General features: G+C 47.8%; 1 protein-coding gene across 10 annotated transcripts in view; it reads right to left on the bottom strand.

Annotated features, from left to right (window-relative positions):
* NCAM1 (neural cell adhesion molecule 1) overlaps positions 1 to 17,944 on the bottom strand; it is an 85,398-nt gene that overhangs the window by 42,257 nt on the left and 25,197 nt on the right. For all 10 annotated transcript variants that reach the window (XM_088177834.1, XM_088177838.1, XM_088177835.1 and 7 more), the window contains exons 2-3: positions 733 to 807; positions 33 to 251 (exon numbers count right to left, since the gene is read on the bottom strand). In XM_088177834.1, the coding sequence (XP_088033960.1) occupies positions 33 to 251; positions 733 to 807 (294 nt within the window). The remainder of the gene's footprint in view (positions 1 to 32; positions 252 to 732; positions 808 to 17,944) is intronic.

The raw sequence follows: 17,944 nt of genomic DNA, 5'->3' as shown, positions 1-17,944 counted from the left end.
CCAAGGAAGAAGCCTGGGAAGTGCTGCCTTACGGAAAATCTTGACGTTGACGGTGGCCTCAGAGTCGCCCTCCTCAGGGCTGCTGACCACACACTTGTAGATGCCAGCATCGTCGATGTTGGCGTTGTAGATGGTGAGGGTGGAGGAGAAGTCATCGTTCCGCACCACCGAGATGCGCTGCTGGTTCGGGCTCAGCCGCTCCCCGTTCGGGGAGAACCACGAGATGTCCTTGAACTTGGCCTCCCCTGCCACTGCGGGGCGAGAAAACAGCCTGGTGACACAGCCCAGATGTGCAGCGCTGACATAGCCAGATGTGCACCATTGACACAGCCAGCCCTGCAGCACTGACACAGCCAGATGTGCACCACTGACACACCCAGCTGTGCAGCAGTGACACAGCCAGATGTGCAGCGCTGACATAGCCAGATGTGCACCACTGACACACCCAGCCCTGCAGCACTGACACAGCCAGATGTGCAGCGCTGACACAGCCAGATGTGCATCAATGACACAGCCAGATGTGCAGCACTGACACACCCAAATGTGCACCATTGACACACCCAGCTGTGCAGCAGTGACACACCCAGATGTGCAGCGCTGACACAGCCAGATGTGCACCACTGACACACCCAGCCCTGCAGCACTGCCAGGCCCCACAGCAGCAGCACCATCCCAGCAGGATCTGTTTCATTTCTAATTAAATCCCCCCAGGTGCCCTCTGCCACCACACACCTTGACATAAGAAGAATTTGGATTCTCCAACGCTGATCTCCCCCTGGCTCGGAACGATGTCCACTTGGAGAGAGGCTGGGAAGGGAATGAGCACAGTTAGACCAGGGCTCTGGTCTCCAGCAAAAAAACCCTTTCCACCCTTACAATGTCCATGGAGCCCTTATTCAATTCACAGCCCAGGATAACACCTATTTCATGATCTGAGTTGCTGGTTTTAAACATCAGAAGAAGGTTTTAAACAGCAGAAGAAGGTTTTCAATACTCCAGGAAGGTTTTAAGCCACCAGAGGAAGGACAGCACCCCTGCCCTCCCCATTCCCAGTTACCAGCAGCCCCTCCCAGTGCACATCCACGCAGCCCCAGTGCCCTTTTCCCCCAGCAACATCCCTGCTTCCTTCTTCATTGCATAAATTATGACCCATTAGGCAGAAAATGTAATTGGATTCTGGCTCTCCTCCAGCTATAGCTTAATTCCATGGCAGATCTGTGGCCTAACAAGCCCGGTCAAGTTGAATTTGAGGACGCCAAAAATGGTTTTCTTTGGAAAACACCCTCTGTGTTTTCATGTAGTGCATGAAAATGTGAAAATCTCTCTCCCAGAGCAGCTAATTTTACCTCCAGACCACAGAGGCATTATTTCAGCTGCCAAGCACACCTGGGGTTATAAGAAACAGAAATGAAAACCTGGCTGCGTGTGCCAATGGCAACATTCCTTCAAGTGCTGGGGAAACAGATGGGGGGTCAGGCACGAAGTGGGGAGCTCCCACAGCTGAAGGAGCACTGCCTGCCCTCATTAGGAAAGGACAGGAATATCAGGATTTTCCGAGCACATTCCTTTAGCCAACAAGCACCCTGACACAGCACTTCTCTCCAGAAGAAGACTGGGAGCAATAATTGGAGCCAGGATAATCCCAGTGCACTTTCCTGGTTCTCCTGGCTAGAGTTCAGCAGGCTGTCCTGATAAATATTCCAGCCCAAAACACGGGGGAACAGCCCCAAACCCCAAAAACCAGCCAAGACCCAACTGGAAGCAGAGCTTGGGAGCTCTGAGTGCTCCAGTTCTGGCCATGGTCACACGGAGGGGGCTGCACGTCCTGCAGGGATTTCAGGAATTCAGGACATTAAAGCACCCCTGGACCTCCTGAGTCATGGAAAGGAGCTTTGGAAAAGCAACCCAAGGAAGGGATTCCAGAGCAGCCCTCAGCTGCTTCCTGCCAGTTGAGATCTAGCAGGAATCCTGCTCTTCTCCCCACGCTCTAAATGCAGCCCTGGCTCTCTGCTGGGAAGGCAGTGGCCCAGGCTGGGGCTGTTATTGCCTCTCCTTCCATCCTCAGGTGATTTCTGCTGCAGCCAGGAAGGAGAAACGCTCTGGGGAAATCACTGAACTCTCCATCAGCCCCAATTCAGCATCTGGGCTCTACCTCACAGCTTTTGTTACAATCACACAGCCAGGGAATATCTCACTGGAAATACAGGCAGGAGATCTGAGCCCAGGCAGCAACACCCAGCTCTCAGATTTTCCTGCTTTTTGGGTTTTTTTAAAGGCTCAGCTCCTTCTGTGCACTGAACTGCTGGGTGGATTTTCAAGAGAATGAAACCTGGAAACCACCCATGGGAAGGCAAAACTTTTAGAAATGAGAGAAAGAAGGAGATCCCTCCTTGAGTCAGTGCTCCCTCTGCAAAGTTACCACTAAATCCCATCACTGGTGGAATAAGGAACAGCATTTCTGCAAAGGTTGTGCAGAGGGGCAGCAATTCCTTCACTCACCATCAGCACAGCCCCTTCCCAGAGTGAAGGAGGCACAGGGGGAGCCCCCTGGGATTGTTCCTAACTCCAGAAAAGCACTTTTCAAACCCAGGAATTGCCATGAGACAGGAACTGTGACACCCAGGATGAAACAAATGAACTCCAGAGCAGCCTGCAGCGTGCCCAGCCCAGGACCAGGATGCTCAGTGGCCCGAGGCTGATCCCAAGAGCCAATTCCCTCCCTTTCCCATGGGGACTGGGAGCTCCCAGTGCTCACAAACACACCCAGGGGAGTTACTAAAGACACAAAGCTCAGAAATCCCAACATTTCCCTTCTGCCAGAGATGCTGAGGAGCAAAATTCTACCTGGCTTTTTTCCCCTGGTGGCTCTCTGGAGGATTTTGGACAGGCTGGGGAGCCCTGGTTTGCAAACACTTTGTCCTCCACATGCCTGGAGATGGAATTAGGGGACAAAAAGAGCCCAGTTGTGCTTGTCCAGCAGCTCCAGGCACAGAACCTGCAGCAGGAGGAAGCATCCCTGGCAGTGAGTCACTGCCAGCTCACCTGTCCTCATTTCACACCGGGACAGCTCAGCCCCGAGCAGCCTTGGTGGCATTTGTGCCATTGTCACCTGCACAAACGGGTCCCCAAGAACAATGGGCTGTGCCTGGGATGTCACCAACAATCCTCCCCACTCCTCAGCTCCACTGCTCAGCCTGTGATCACACCAACAAAGCCAGCACTGCTGATTTTAATCGCTGCTTAATCGTTAGTTTTGCTTTGCAGTTCAGGGAAATGGGGACTATTTTTTCCACTCTTCATTTAATAGACACTGCGAGCCCATTTGTATTCTGCTTCCAACTTCAAGCAATAAAGGCCTTTTTAGCATCACATAATAACTGCATTAAAAGGCCTCTTCATAATCACACAATAACACTTTTTATAGCTCTTCCCTCCCCCATATCTTTTATCTGCTTATAAAGTTCCCCAGCCCCCAAAAATGCTGAATAATTCCCCATTGATTAAAAAAATAAAAAAGAAAACAACAAATTTGCTAATGCAACTTCCTGTTCATCTGTAGTTCAATATAATTAGTTTTGCATCTCAACAAAAGAAATTAACTCAAATTAAGCTGTGATTTTGGTAATAGGCAGGGAGGCTGTGTCCCTGCTGGGCTAAGGCTGAGTTTTAAGCAGGAGGCTGTACCTGGGCAGTGCCACTGAAAAGTGGGGTAATTGTTGGGCACTGGCTCTGTGGCTGCCCAAACTGCAAAGGTGCCACACCAGGAACAGGAATTTGGATGCTCACACTGCTCTGGCTCCACAAAAGGAACGTCTGGGAGCACTAAATACACTCAGTTATGGATTTACTGGGGGTTCTATTCCCTCAGATAAATGGGAGTTCACCCTTCCCTTCCTAGAGAACCACTGCTCCTTTCCAGCCCCCATCACCTCAGCACTCACCCCAAAAGGTCCCAGTTGGGAAGGAAATAAGGACTGAAATCCTTCTGGCCCCAGCTCACTCCACCCTGGGGTCATCCCAGACTCGGATCCCCAGGGATGTGTCCACACTGCAGCTCCTGGCTCACCTCTGAAAGGCTAAACTCAGTTTTAAGACTCTCCCTGTGAGCCCAGGAGGAATCTGGATGGGCTCAGAACCCCTGTGCTCCTGTCACAGGTAACCCAGGTAACGATGCATTACTGCAACAAAGCCCAGAGAAAACCCAAAATCAAAAAAACCAAACCCATCAATGGATGAATTCAGCTGTGATTGAATCCTTGGCTCCATCCTCACAGGCTGCACCTTTAATTTCTAGCAATGACTCACCAATTAAACTCAATTCCAGAAATAAAAACCATCAGGGAAGAAATCTCTCCTGGATGAAATGGGCACAGCCCGTGGAGTAAGGGCGGGATTTGTAAAGCTCGTGAGCAGAGCAGATTATGGTGAAAGCCCTCGGGATTTAATACACAACAAAGGCTTAACGAGACAAAGACAAGGCTCCTGTACACGGTCACTTTATTAAAAATCCGCTGACTGCTCAGGAGGAGGAGGAGGCAGCAGCTGGGATTGATCCCAGCTGGGCTGCAGATCCAATTCCTCCCCCATCGCCATGGCAACCACTCCCTAAATCTGCCGGGAATCGAGGAGGGCATCGCCGGCTCCTCTGGGGAATGGCTCAGCACACAACGCCCCACACAGGGTCCCAAAGCCCCAAGGAAAGACAGCAAAGTGACCCTGCAAGAGAGGGATGCTCCTCATCCTGCATCCTCAGCAGGGAGCAGCCCCTGCCCTGCACCCCAACCCCAAATCCATAGGGGTCTGGGGAAGGACTGAGCCCAATCCTAAACCCAATCCCAAATCCAATCCCAAACCCAAATCCATAGGGGTTTGGGGAAGGACTCAGCCCAATCCCAAACCCAATCCCAAACCCAAATCTAATCCTAAATCCATAGGGGTCTGGGGAAGGACTGAGCCCAATCCTAAACACAAACCCAAATCCAATCCCAAACCAACAGAGGGGTCTGGGGAAGGACTCAGCCCAATCCCAAACCCAATCCCAAACTCACAGAGGGGGTATGGAGAAGGACTCAGCCCAATCCCAAACCCAATCCCAAACCCACAGAGGGGTCTGCAGAAGGACTCAGCCCAATCCCAAACCCAATCCCAAACCCACAGAGGGGTCTGCAGAAGGACTCAGCCCAATCCCAAACCCAATCCCAAACTCACAGGGGGGTTTGGGGAACAACTCAGCTCTGGTCCTGGGCAAAGCTCTGGCTCCAGCCACCCTTCTGTGTGCCCTGCCCACTTCAGGGGATGAAAATCCCCATTTCCAGTAGGACCTGGTGGATGCTGGGGTGGGAGAGGGGTAATTCACTCACTGCTGTGAAGAAACCAGACGCTGTTCACTTCCAAACCAAACATAATTCAAATTATTCTACCCAAAGAGCACAGTGAGGAACCTCTCTGCCCTGTGGGTCTCACCCAACACATCCTGCAAGGGACAGGGGGTGCCAAAAATCCACTCAAATCCCAGCCAAAATCCACGTGCACCCATCCAGCCCTGCCCTCCTGCACATCCCTGGGGAATATTTCCGAGTGCCAGGGGAAGATGTGCTTGGCCAAGCAGCTGAAATCAGGGCCCAGGCAGCTGTGGCAGCACAAAGACACAGGCAGGGAATTCAGAGAGGCTTCTCCTCTGCTTCATTTCAGTCAGGATTATTCTGTTCTGAACAAAGTGACATGTCCAAGCTGAGGCAGGGAATCTGTGCAGGGAAAAGGGAATAATTCCAATTATGTCCACGTTGTGACCCCATCCTTTCCATGTTCCAGATCTGCTCACAAGCAGATTTTAAATTTTAAATGACCACGAGGCACACCAAAAAGTGATACTATTAACTCCCTCTCCTACAGAAATTTATGAATCACAGTAAAACTTCCCAGACTTATCAGTATTTTTACATGGAGCACAATTTTATGCCTCTTTTGATGACATTCTTGATAAAAGCTCTTTATTGCTATGGATCATAAAACTAATAGTCCTATTTACCACAGCAAATATTTTCATTCACCTGAGGCAGGGTAAGCCAGGATGCTTTATGGAGCCATTAAATCAGAGTATGGACAATTTTAATTAAAAACCAAGCAAGTTACAATCTTCTGTGAAAGAGAAATCTGGGTGGGTGACACTGAGTTGTGGGGAGAACCTGGAGAAGACGAGCAAGACATCTTTGTTTTGTAAATTTGTAATTTTTCTTTTTTAAGGATTTGTGAAAGCTCAGGATCCAAGGCTAATGTTGCTGCAGCCAGTTAGTCCAGGCTGAGCAGCACAAACTGCATCCTGCAGGGAACACAGAATTATTGCATTTGTCAGGCAGGAGAGGCTGCAGGAGCTGCCTGGATTTCCTCAAGGGATGCAATCCCTGCTCCCTGCAAGCTCCATCCTCCCCCAGCCCATCCTCAGCACTTCAGAACTGATTGAAAACAATTCTCCCCCAGCCCTTTATAGGTGCTGGTTTAGTTCAGGGGATGTGTTTTCAGCACTGGTTAAAGCTGAACCAGCTGCAAAGCCTGAAATTCAGTGTTTGCTCCTCAGAAATCATAAAAAACTCCAGCAGAACTTTCACTGCAGGTTCACTCCAGGCAGGCACATCCCAGCTCCAGCACATTCATCCCATCCCACACTGCAGAATAATTCATCCCTCTGCCTATCACAGCTTCATACTGCAACTCTCAGGAGGAAAATAAACCTCTCTCTTCTATTCCAGTTAAAAGGAAGAGGAGAGAAAACATGGAATGTAGTTTTTTTCTCTTTTCTCTGTTCACAAAGAGGCTGTGGTTTAGAGGTGCTCTAAAAGGGAAGGGATTCTTAAATCTCTTAAATCCAGCTCCACCTTCCACTATCCCAGGCTGCTCCAAGCCCTGTCCAAGCTGGCCCTGGACACCTCCAGGAAAGGATTTATTCCCAACATCCCATCCAACCATACCCCCTGGCAGTGGGAAAACATCAAATATTCCACCTGCATTTCAGAGAGCTACAGCCTCTCGTGAGTTGTGGCTCACACAAGAGCTTTGGAGACACCACTGTAGATTTTAGTAGTTTAAATTCATATCTGGAACCGTCTTCTGCCAAGTGTAAAGTGTCAGAAATCAATAGTTTATTTAATGTGCCAATTAATCTTTCATAGCTGGTGGGACCTGGGAATTCTGTGGTAGCTGAGTATCACTGGATAGTTCAGACTGAGCTAAAATCACAGACTTAGCCTGACTCCTCTGTAAGAAACAGGAATTTCCAGTGCTGCCTCACACTAAGATGAAACAGCCTCGTTTTTCCTTGCTATGTGAGCTGACAAAGAAATTTCATTAATAAATTAATTGACATTAAAAACATGGGGAGGCTGCTTCACTGAACAAAGCCACATGGGGAGAGCAGAAGGCACAAGGAGGTGGAAGAACAAGAGCACATGGCAGTATTTACAATTTTTATGGGTTTTTGGACAAGCCTGCAGTGCTGATGAGGAAAAAAAAAACCTCAGTCCATGGCCAAAGCCTTGGCACAGGGTGGACCATGAAGATGTTTCTGGGAATTTGGGGGCTTGCTGAAAACATCAGTGACTCTGGAAATACCACTGGAGTTTGTGGGGAACTTTCCAAGTGTGTGTTAATTGCAAGACCTTTTGCAACACCACACTGAGAGAAGCTCCAGAATATCACCAGGACTATTAAAATAATGAACAGCATCCACTGAATAAAAACTGAAATATTATTACAATGACAACAGAAAGCAAAAGGCTGGGAAGAACAACATGCTAATACACTGCCCTATTTGCTCAGCAAGCAGAGGAACCAAAAATCCCTTCAGGCAAGAGAGAACTGAGCTTGTCTGCTGCTCTCCACTATTCCAACTCCCTGGCTGGCAGAATAAAGCCAAGGTAAAGGCAATAAATCAGAGCCCCCCCAATGCATAGAACAGGAAGAGTTTACACAACCCCGAATTTAGACATCATTTACAGCTCCAGAAGCTCAAAAAGAAGTGATGCCAAGGGAGAAACAAAAAGAATCTGAACCCAGCCAGGGTATCCAAAGGCCTCAAGCATCAGCTGCGACTGACAGGATAAACACTCCCAGATTGCCAGGAGCCAGGGAAAGGCTCCTGGAAACCCAGGGAGAATTCAGCCCAGCAAACACCACAAATTTAATCACTGCAACTCATAAGTTATGCAAGGCAGACAAAGAACGTTTCAGCTGAGCATTTGTGCCCCCAAATTTAAGAGAACTGTCAGGAGTTCAGCTCTGAACCTCTCCTGGTCTCTACAAGCAAGACACTCCTTGAAATAACTTACTCCTACTTGCAAGAATTTCCTCCAAGACTGGCAAGAATTTACTCCATGTAAGCACCAGAAGGAAACCTCCAGTGAACCCCAAACACAACTGGATTTTCACACCTCTCCTCATGCAATAAAATACAGGATAGAGGGAAAATTGAAGAAAAGGGAACCAGAGTCCTGCTGGGTGCTCGACGTGACACTGCTGTTGGAAAAGATCTCTGAAAAAACCCCAGTAAAATAAAGAAAGCACCCACAGAGATTCATCTTCACACAGATCCAAACACACAGGGCACAAATGTGGCTCAGAGCATTGGGTTTCTTTATTCCTTTCAGTGCCACGTTCTGATTTCCATCTCCCCAGAGCTTTGGTCTCTCTGGGTTTGACTGAAGTCAGAGCAGTGGCCTCAGGCCCCACGTGCCCAGCATGTTTAATTTATGCTGCACACAGAAAAACCCCATCCAAAGGAACCCTGCAGGAGGAGAAGAACGGGGGCAGGCTGTAAATGCAGAGAGCACAGCCTAAGCCACAGCTCAGCACTGCCATGACCAAGATGCTGCCTTGAATTAAGCCCAGGAAGGTTTTTAATCTGTGCTAAAACCACTGTGACTCCACCAAACAGAGGGACCAAAATGTGAGCTCCAATCTGTAACCCCAGGGAAGGAGCAGCAGCCTGGGCAAGCCACACACACCAACCCAGCACTTTGCTCTTCCCCCAGCTTTGCATTCTCCTGCATTCCCATTTTTCCTGTCTCCTCCAGAACTTCTCCTCACACGAGGGAAATACCAGAACTATTTGGTCCAAGTGCTGACAGAAAAAGCTTGAAAATAGTGGCACTACAATCAAGCAGAAAAAGCTAATGAAATCGAGTGTTAACCATGATTTTCAGAATATTGAGGTATAAATTAAAGATCAAAGGAAGGATTTCTCCAATGAAGTTTTTCTCCTTTAGGCTCCATGCAGAATGTCACCCCCCAGACCCTCATTTGGATGTAGAAATGCCCAACGCTGGGCACTGACAGTGCTGTCTGCAGACCCTGGTGCCTTTTACTGGGATGTGCCCCCTTTTACTGGGATGTGCTCCCTTTTATTGGGATGTGATCCCTTTTACTGGGATGTGATCCCTTCTATTGAGATGTGATCCCTTTCATTGGGATGTGCTCCCTTTTACTGGGATGTGCTCCCTTTTACTGGGATGTGCTCCCTTTTATTGAGATGTGCTCCCTTTTACTGGGATGTGCTCCCTTTTATTGGGATGTGCTCCCTTTTACTGGGATGTGCTCCCTTTTACTGGGATGTGCTCCCTTTTACTGGGATGTGATCCCTTTTACTGGGATGTGCTCCCTTTTACTGGAATGTGATCCCTTTTACTGGGATGTGATCCCTTTTACTGGGATGTGATCCCTTTTACTGGGATGTGATCCCTTTTACTGGGATGTGATCCCTTTCATTGAGATGTGATCCCATTTACTGGGATGTGATCCCTTTTACTGGGATGTGATCCCTTTTACTGGGATGTGCTCCCTTTTACTGGGATGTGCTCCCTGCACAGGCACTGCCCCCGGGGATCCCCCAGCCTGGAGCCCCAGCCAAGCCCTTCAGGACAGGGACTGTTGGCTTTGCACTTCAAAAAGCATTTTATACCGGGGCAGGGATGAGCCAGGGGCAATACCTGGGCTGCAGCCACGGGCAGGAGCAGCTCTGGAAATAGAAGCAGGCAAGGTTAATCCGTGGGATAATGAATATCCAGGGACAGAGTGCACCTGACCCCTACTTGCCGATGGCTGGGAGTTCTCCCCGGGCCCGGGGGATTTGTGTCTTCTGCAGCTGCCCTGGGGGCGGGCATCGCCTTTATTCTGCACGTGGATTTCCCGAATTCTGCCAACAACGGCGCCCCCAGGCACAGGCTGGGGCTGCTGGGCTCTCCTGGAGTTGGACTTGGTGATCTGAGTCCCTTCCAACTCAGGACACTCTGGGATGACTTTTGCCAAGGGTTACAAGTGCCAAAATCTCGAGATGACTTTGATGAGTTAACAGCAAAGCTCTCAGGTCCTCAGGTTTACTCCGTTTTCCTGGTATTTCCAATGTTTTAATTGGAATTGCAGTGTAAGAACCCTGGTTTCTCAGGTTTACCCAGTTTTTCTGGTGCTTCCAATTTTTAAATTGGAATTACAGTGTAAGAATCCTGGTTTCTCAAGTTTACCATGTCTTCCTGCTATTTCTAATGTTTTAATTGGAATTGCAGTGTAAGAACTACCCAGTGAAAGGGAGCAGGAAGGGAAGGAGATGCTCAGTGATCTGTGAGGGCAAAGACCTTTAAAGCACCTGAGGATTGCTGTGAATTCCTCCCCTCCCACACTCCCTGCTCCTCTCCAGGGTGTGGAATGACAGCACAAGAAGAGCAGCACTGCTCTGCAATACAGGAAACAGAAAACACGGGGCAGAAAAGGCAGCAGGAGGGACAGAAATGTCCCTGAGAGCAGCAGCAGAATGAAAACAGGCCCAGGATGACAAAGCCCAAAGGCAGCAGGGATCAGTGCTCAGAGGACAAAGCCCAGGGTCACCACATGGCCACAACTCCTGCAGCACCAAAATCCCTCCTGGAACCACCACCATTCATTGCTTTTTACTCCAAAACATCCCCTGGGGGCAGTAAGATGCACAACTGCATGTCCCAGGTACAATATCCTGCTTTCACCTCCACCACCCAGAGCCAATATTTGTTTTTTTTTTTTTTCCAGCCCTGAGTTTCCCAAACTCACCCAGACCCATGGCTATGCAAAGGACCAGGAACAGGAGGAAAAATGAACACAAAAATTAAACTCTCCCCATCATTTCAGGGCGAAAAAAAAGGAATTCGATCAGTACAAAACTTAATTTGGGACAATGCAACAAATGTGTGGACAGGCAGCATGAAACCAGCCATGGCAGAAGGTTCTGGATGGGAGGAAAATGCAATGCCTCCTTCCCAAAAATTCCCAATAAATAATAATAATTTGTGCTCCTCAGTATCTACAGTCATTTAATTATTTCCTTTTCTCACCATCTCTCAAAAATCAGAGGTCAGGATGTCCCTTTTCACTTGGCTATAAAAACCCTTCCCTATCAACACAGATCAGGGAGAAAAACCCCACACAAATCAAAACCTACTGAGTTTATTTGACTAAATGAACAGTAAAAGATAAATGCAGTTTTTCTGGTTTATAATTAAGAAAAAAAATACTGGTGGAAACTGGGGCAAATAAGGCCAGAAAGGACAAAGAACAGATCTAGGCTACAGCAGAAAATCTAGACAGGATGAGAAATGTCCCTGACATTCTTTCGTGGCAATAAAAGTGGAGAACTGAACATTTCTTATAGAAAAATAAAAAAAGGAAAAGATGTCTTCAGCCCTCCCTTCATCCCCTGCCCACCAAGCACGTGAAATAATCCTTTGTAACTGTCCATGAAAACTGGGATTCCTGCCAGTTTCCTGAATTACACATGGCTGGGGTTTTCTCCCTCCTAAACCAGATATTTTAAGGTCAGAAAGCACCACTCTGCTTATCTACTCCTTCAAAGGATCCAGAAAGGAATAAAAGGCAAAACCTGCCAGGAATGGTTTAGTTCAGCCCCAATATTCATTGTGGATAATCTGGATTTTGATAGATCAGGACAGCCAAGAAATTGCTTTTATTTCAGTGAAATTAAACCAAATTTCCTTGTGCCTACAAGTCAGACACAACACAAGATTCCAGTCCTGCCCTCTTTCACTCAAATTAAGTTCTCCAAAAATCCAAGCACAAACTCGTGCCATCCATTACACACACAGGGTAATTACCAGGAATTATCACTGCCCTCAAGTATTCTCCACTCTAATTCAGAAAAGGCTCGGACCCAGTCAGACAACACAAGGTTAATGGCCATGGAAGGGCAAAAAGGACTTTGTGTTCCCATTTTCCAGGATGCTTTATGAGGAAGAAAGGACTGGCATCAAAGCTACTTCAGCAAATGGAAAAGCAATATTCATTTTGTACTGCAAGCAACAGGTCTGAGATGCTCACTGCCATCAGAATGCCTGGAACACACCGAGGTCCACAAACTTCCAGCTCAACCTCCCACCCAAATAATCCCAGTTACAGCAGGGATTTTGTGTCAGAAAACCCGAAAAACTGACACGTGTTTTTCAGTCTTCCACTCAGTGACTTTCACAGGAAATCAAGGCAAAGCACAGCTTCAACTTCTTCCTGAAAACATCTCGTGATGTTAAATTGCAGCCCATCATTTCTGAACTCCCCAAGGGTGCAAACAGTCCCAGTAAACAAAGCTGCCCTGCCCTGTGCTTGGGTTTCTCAGGGTAAATCAGAATTTCCCCTGCAGAAGCAGGACAGGGATGCTGCACAAAAACCTGGATCCAGCTCAGGATATTCTGAAATTCTGGGGAGATGCAGGAAGGGAGGAGGGGAAGGAGGCAGCAGCCACCACTTTCTCCAAAATTTCTCTCCCTGCATTTTTCTCAGGAACAGATGGGGCCCCTGCCCAGCTCTGCCACTGCTATTTCTGCATCTCTGGGACAGATTTCTCCTGCCACTAACAACTGCTTGCTCTGCTGGAATGAAGACCACAGAGGGGCTGGGAAGCTCCCTCCCATCGTGCAGGGCTTTATTTTTGTGTTCCCGGATCCCACAATGAAATCCCATGAACGTGGCCCCTCCCCGGGAGGAAAAAGCAGCTCGGGCAGGCTGCGAGAAGCACGAACACAATGCAGACCAGAGAGGTAAAATAATCGGCATTCCTCATCCCAGAGTCACCGGCTGGGAAAGGAACACTTGTCCACTCATCCCAAATGGTTCCTGTTCTGCTTGGGTCAGTCCTAAACGAAAACCCAGCCCAGGAATTTCCAAAGCAGGAGGCAGAGCTGGCACTAACAGCAAATCCCCTCGTTTTGGGCATGGTGACCCCAAAAATGCCACAGCAGATTCCTGTGGAACGCTGGGAACAGATCAACATTTGCAACAGCAGGAAAAAAAAAAAAAAAAAAAAAAAGAAGGGGGAAAGCCCAACCCAAGGCAGCCGAGCTGGAATTCAGCACCACCTTCCCTGCTGGATGTGGGTTTGGGTTTGAAGCCTTTTCTTCCCTGTACCCACAGGGTGAGCATTCAATAAAAGCATCCCTGGAAGTGTGCAAGGCCAGGCTGGACAGGGTTTGGAGCACCCTGGGATAGGGGAAGGTGTCCCTGCCCGTGGGTTTTGGGGTCCCTTCCAGCCCAAACCATTCACCAATTCCATGATTTCCACCCCAGATTCGCAGGCTGCCAGCTCCCAGTCGTACAGACCCTCAGATGGAACGTACAAATGGGAAGGGAAATCCCTTTTAGGGTTATTTTCCACTTCTCACTCAGCATCAGGGTCTCCAACCTTGCTGCAGATGCCACTCACTGAGAGATCCCCAAGGATGATCCCTGCCCTGGGCACAGATCCATTTTTCTCCTTTAGGTTCCATCTCCACCCCCAGACCCTTTTTTAGATGCAAAGTGGACCTGAACACCTCATGGGTGGAGATTTTTGCATCCCAGCCCCCTTTATTGAGATGTGTTCCCTAATTCCCAGATAAAGGACAGAGCTGGATCTCAGGAAGAAGCTGTGCTGGATATTTTCCATACACACAAACCCTCGGAGCCTGCTCGTGCTGCCCCAACCCTGGCTCAGGTGTACAGCAATGTGGAAATGACCTGCACACCCAGGAGGAAATCAGGAAATGGCAAAATAAAAAAAAAGAGCTCTGGAGCAGGAGATGCAGTTTTGTTCTGAGGGTTTACAGATCATGTGCCCCAAATTCAAAGTGGTTACTGAAGTCCAGCCTCTTTCTTTTGAAATCATCGACCTTTTTAATATTCCCTCGTTTAGAATCTTTGCTCTTTCATCTCCAAGAAGAAAAGGCAGTGCGGGGAAATCTGCCAGGCTCAAAATAATTCCAGGTAACAACCCTGAGCACCGGCAAAGCACAGAGAAGGAATTCGCACAAAGGAGGTAAAACCAGGAAATTTCAATGAAAAACCTGCAAAGAATCTTCTGTGCCACCCCGGACTGATGATGGAGCAGCAAATAATTTCTCCAGCCGTGGGGCAGAGTGGGTCTCTGGTCTTGGTCCGTGCCCTTCCCTTCCCCAGGCACAACAAAGGCAATAAAACAGCTCAATTCCAGCCCGGATTAAAGCAGGGACTCAGGTACGGGAATAATCTGCCCCACAAGAGCAGCAAAGCTCCCTCATTGGGATGTTAATGAATGCAGCATCATTAACACCAAATGGCTGCTGCAGTTAAACACACAATCTTTGAACCCAGCCAAGCAAGTTAATGGTTGCATCAAACAACGAGGTCAACCCTTCCACTGCCCCAGTTATTAAAATGGGAATTCTTGTTGTTATAGGATGGCATTAAAAGGAATTTACTGGCGCTTTTATGTTTTACATTCACTCGTGCAGTGCTACAGTTATTCAAAGTATTTGGCACGCCGGGTTTGCAGCCACAAAGGGCGTTTTGTTTCTGCTGGAGAGAAGGACAAGGCAGACAAGGACGGATAAAAATCCGAGGAAGAAAAGGAGACAGAAGATGAGAGAGCAACGCAACTGCAGTGCCACATCCCGGGGAGCACCACGCTGAAAATGTGAGCGGAAAAACTTCCCGAAAACAAAAGGCAAGAGCGCAGGGAACGGGAGGATTTCAGTGCCAAGGGTAATTCCAGCCCTTTGCAGGGAGTCTGTGCTGCATGCCAAGAATAACAAACAGCACGGACATTTCCAGCACCCCTGTGCTGCTCTGTCCTGACCCACCACGCCACTGAAAATCGGCAAAAAAAAAAAAAATGCATTTTCATCTTCGATTTCACAGCTAATCTGGCTAAAGGCAGGATAAAACAATGTCACACTCCGGGCTGGGAGCTGCATCCAACATAATCACGATTAAAGGAAAGGAATCAATTCCTTTTTTTTTTTTCCCATTCCACTTTTGGCCTTTTTTTTTTTTTTTTTTTCCACAAGCAGCACTTTTCTTCTTGTCCTGAGCTGAATTTATATTTCCTGCAATAAAACAGCTCCCGGGAGAGGTGGAATTCCTCAAAGGCAGACTGATCAGTGCAGACAGTTACCAATTAACCAAGGTTTTAATGGAATCCCTATCACATTCCCACTGGGGAACTGCCCAGCCTTCCTCCTCCACCACCTGCCAGGGAAAAGGCAGATCCCACAGAAGGGAAGAAAAAAAAAAAAAATAAAAGGAAAAAAAAAAAAAAAAAAAAGGAAACTCCAAACCCCACCGGGCAGCTCTGACAGCCTCACTCTCCTTTACAACAACACAGAATATTTCAAGTGAGAAACACTCCTGGGCTTTCCACACAAAACACTTTTGGGAGAAATGCTGTGAGAGGAGGAGGTGGAAGAAGCCCCAGATTGTGATACCCCACAAAGCTCCTGCCAAATCCACCTAGGAAATCAGATTTTTTCTGCAAGGAGCCCAGCAGGATCCAATATGTGTTTTAGTTAACAAATCCTAGAGAATGAGCCAAATCTTGTGCTATGCTTGGTGCTTTTGGGCACCATCTGCATTGCAGGGTTTCTTCTGTGCTGTCCTAAAAAATATTATTTTTTTTTTGGTAGGGTTGTTTTCAGTAAAAAGAATGAGAATTGCATGCCCCTCTTGATTTAAACATCACCCTGAAAATATAAAAAATTTCTGGTTGCAAAGAGAAAAAAAATGTGAACGTGTTCTGTCTAACTTCCACCAGGATCTGTCCAAAATTACAGCAAAGAGCCAGGAACACCCCAAAAATGCTGCTGGGGAAGGATGGAGTGGGGGGAAGGAGCTGCAGGTCCCTTGTCTGGGTGGATAAAATCCCTGAAAATCCCTGCCATGGGAACAGGAATGGAGCTGGGACAAACAGCCTGAATTTGGGGATGAAAAATTATTATTTCCTAAGAATGCTGAGCAGCAAGCTGGGACAGAGTGTTCCCAAGCTGCCCCACTCTGTGCCCTCCTAAGAAAATCTGAAATAAATCTAAGCGTTGGTTAATTAAAATAAATAAATCTGTGCCCTTTCTTCACTGGATGAAAAGCCAGGGAGAGGGGGGAAAAAAAAAAAACTGCAAGAGGCAAAGCAAAGGCAGCCAGCCCTCACTGGGAAAAGCAGAACTCCAGCACCCATGGGAGGCACAAAAAAAAAAATTAAACATTTAAAATAAATTTTAAAAAATTTTTAAAAAAAATTTTAAAAGGAGGGAAAAATAAAAGGAAAAAAGGGGGAAAAAAAGCCAGGCTGGCTGCAAATGAGAGCACTCAGGTCACTGCAGTAAATCACAGCCCTTAATTTCATGTGAAAGGAGGGAATGTTAGACGACCACAGGACCCTCAAAGAGCCCTTTGTTAGGAGGGAGCCCTGTGCATAAATACATTTCAGAAGCCTGGAGAAAGGAGGCTTAGAAAGGAAAATGCCTCTGGATTTTTTGGCCTTATTTTATCACCTTTCAGAGGATAAAGAAGCTGAAAATCAAGAAGAGCTACAAGTGACAATTACCCTATTAGCACACACCAGGAACCATTTCGTTTGCACGATTTCAGCAGCAAAATCCTCCTCCAAAGGGCTCTGCTGCACCTTGGGAGCCACAGGAACTCAGGAGGAGCAGGAAAAAAAAAAGCAGGAATCGGGAATTTTCCATCCTTCATCATTCCTGCAGGTCCCACCATCACCAGGGACGTGGATCAACAGCTAAAATTCATTTTCCCACCTGATAAATGAGAATTAAAGGCTCCATCCTGCACCATCTTCTCCTGCTGGTTATTGTCTCCTCTCACCCTCAGATATCTCAGAGTGGATTTTACAGCACTGCAGATCCCACTGTGGGAATTCCCATGGGAATGTCGGTGCTGAACTGGGGAATGCCACCCAAAATCCTCTCCAGCGACTCCTCCATCCCCTGATCTCTGATCCCCAGCTCGGCTCAGGTGTGAGCAGGAGCTGATCCAAGTTGCAATTTCCCAGCCCTGCTCTCCAAGGAACCACTGAAACATCCCCGGAAAACGCTTCTAGGGCACAACAAAGCCAGGGGTTTTAGGAGGGAGCTGCGAGAAATTATTTCAAACCCCACGGCCAAATGGGACACCAGGAGAAAGTGGGGAGAGCATGAAAATAAAAGCTGTAAATTACAGCCAATTAATGGATGAAATTGAGGAGGAAACAATCTCCTGCAGGAGGATGATGTGTCAATAATTCTGCCCAAACCAGCAACGTGCTGTCTCCCCATTCCAAGGTGGAGTTGCATTTGAAATTTGGTCTTTTTTTTTTCCCTAAAAACACGTGGGGAAAAAAAAAAGTTTCTCAGAATGAACTCCCCTGTTCCCTGACACAACAGGCTGAGTCTGTAATTAAAGAGCCTGGGGAAGGATGCAGAACTTTTCCCAAACTGAGCCCCAGAGAGATCCTGGGAGCATCCTGCACTGGGCTGTGACTGGCCATGGAATCAGCTGGGAATGAAGCTTGGATTCCAGGGATTCCATGGACTCTGAGCTCCTTCCCACTTCTATTCCATGGACTCTGAGCTCCTTCCCAGCTTCTATTCCATGGACTCTGAGCTCCTTCCCAGCTTCTATTCCATGGACTCTGAGCTCC

Source organism: Sturnus vulgaris, chromosome 23 (genome assembly GCF_052056855.1).
Source record: "Sturnus vulgaris isolate bStuVul1 chromosome 23, bStuVul1.hap1, whole genome shotgun sequence".
In the NCBI taxonomy this organism is placed as follows: Eukaryota; Metazoa; Chordata; class Aves; order Passeriformes; family Sturnidae; genus Sturnus; species Sturnus vulgaris.
This window is presented reverse-complemented; position numbering and strand designations above follow the sequence as displayed.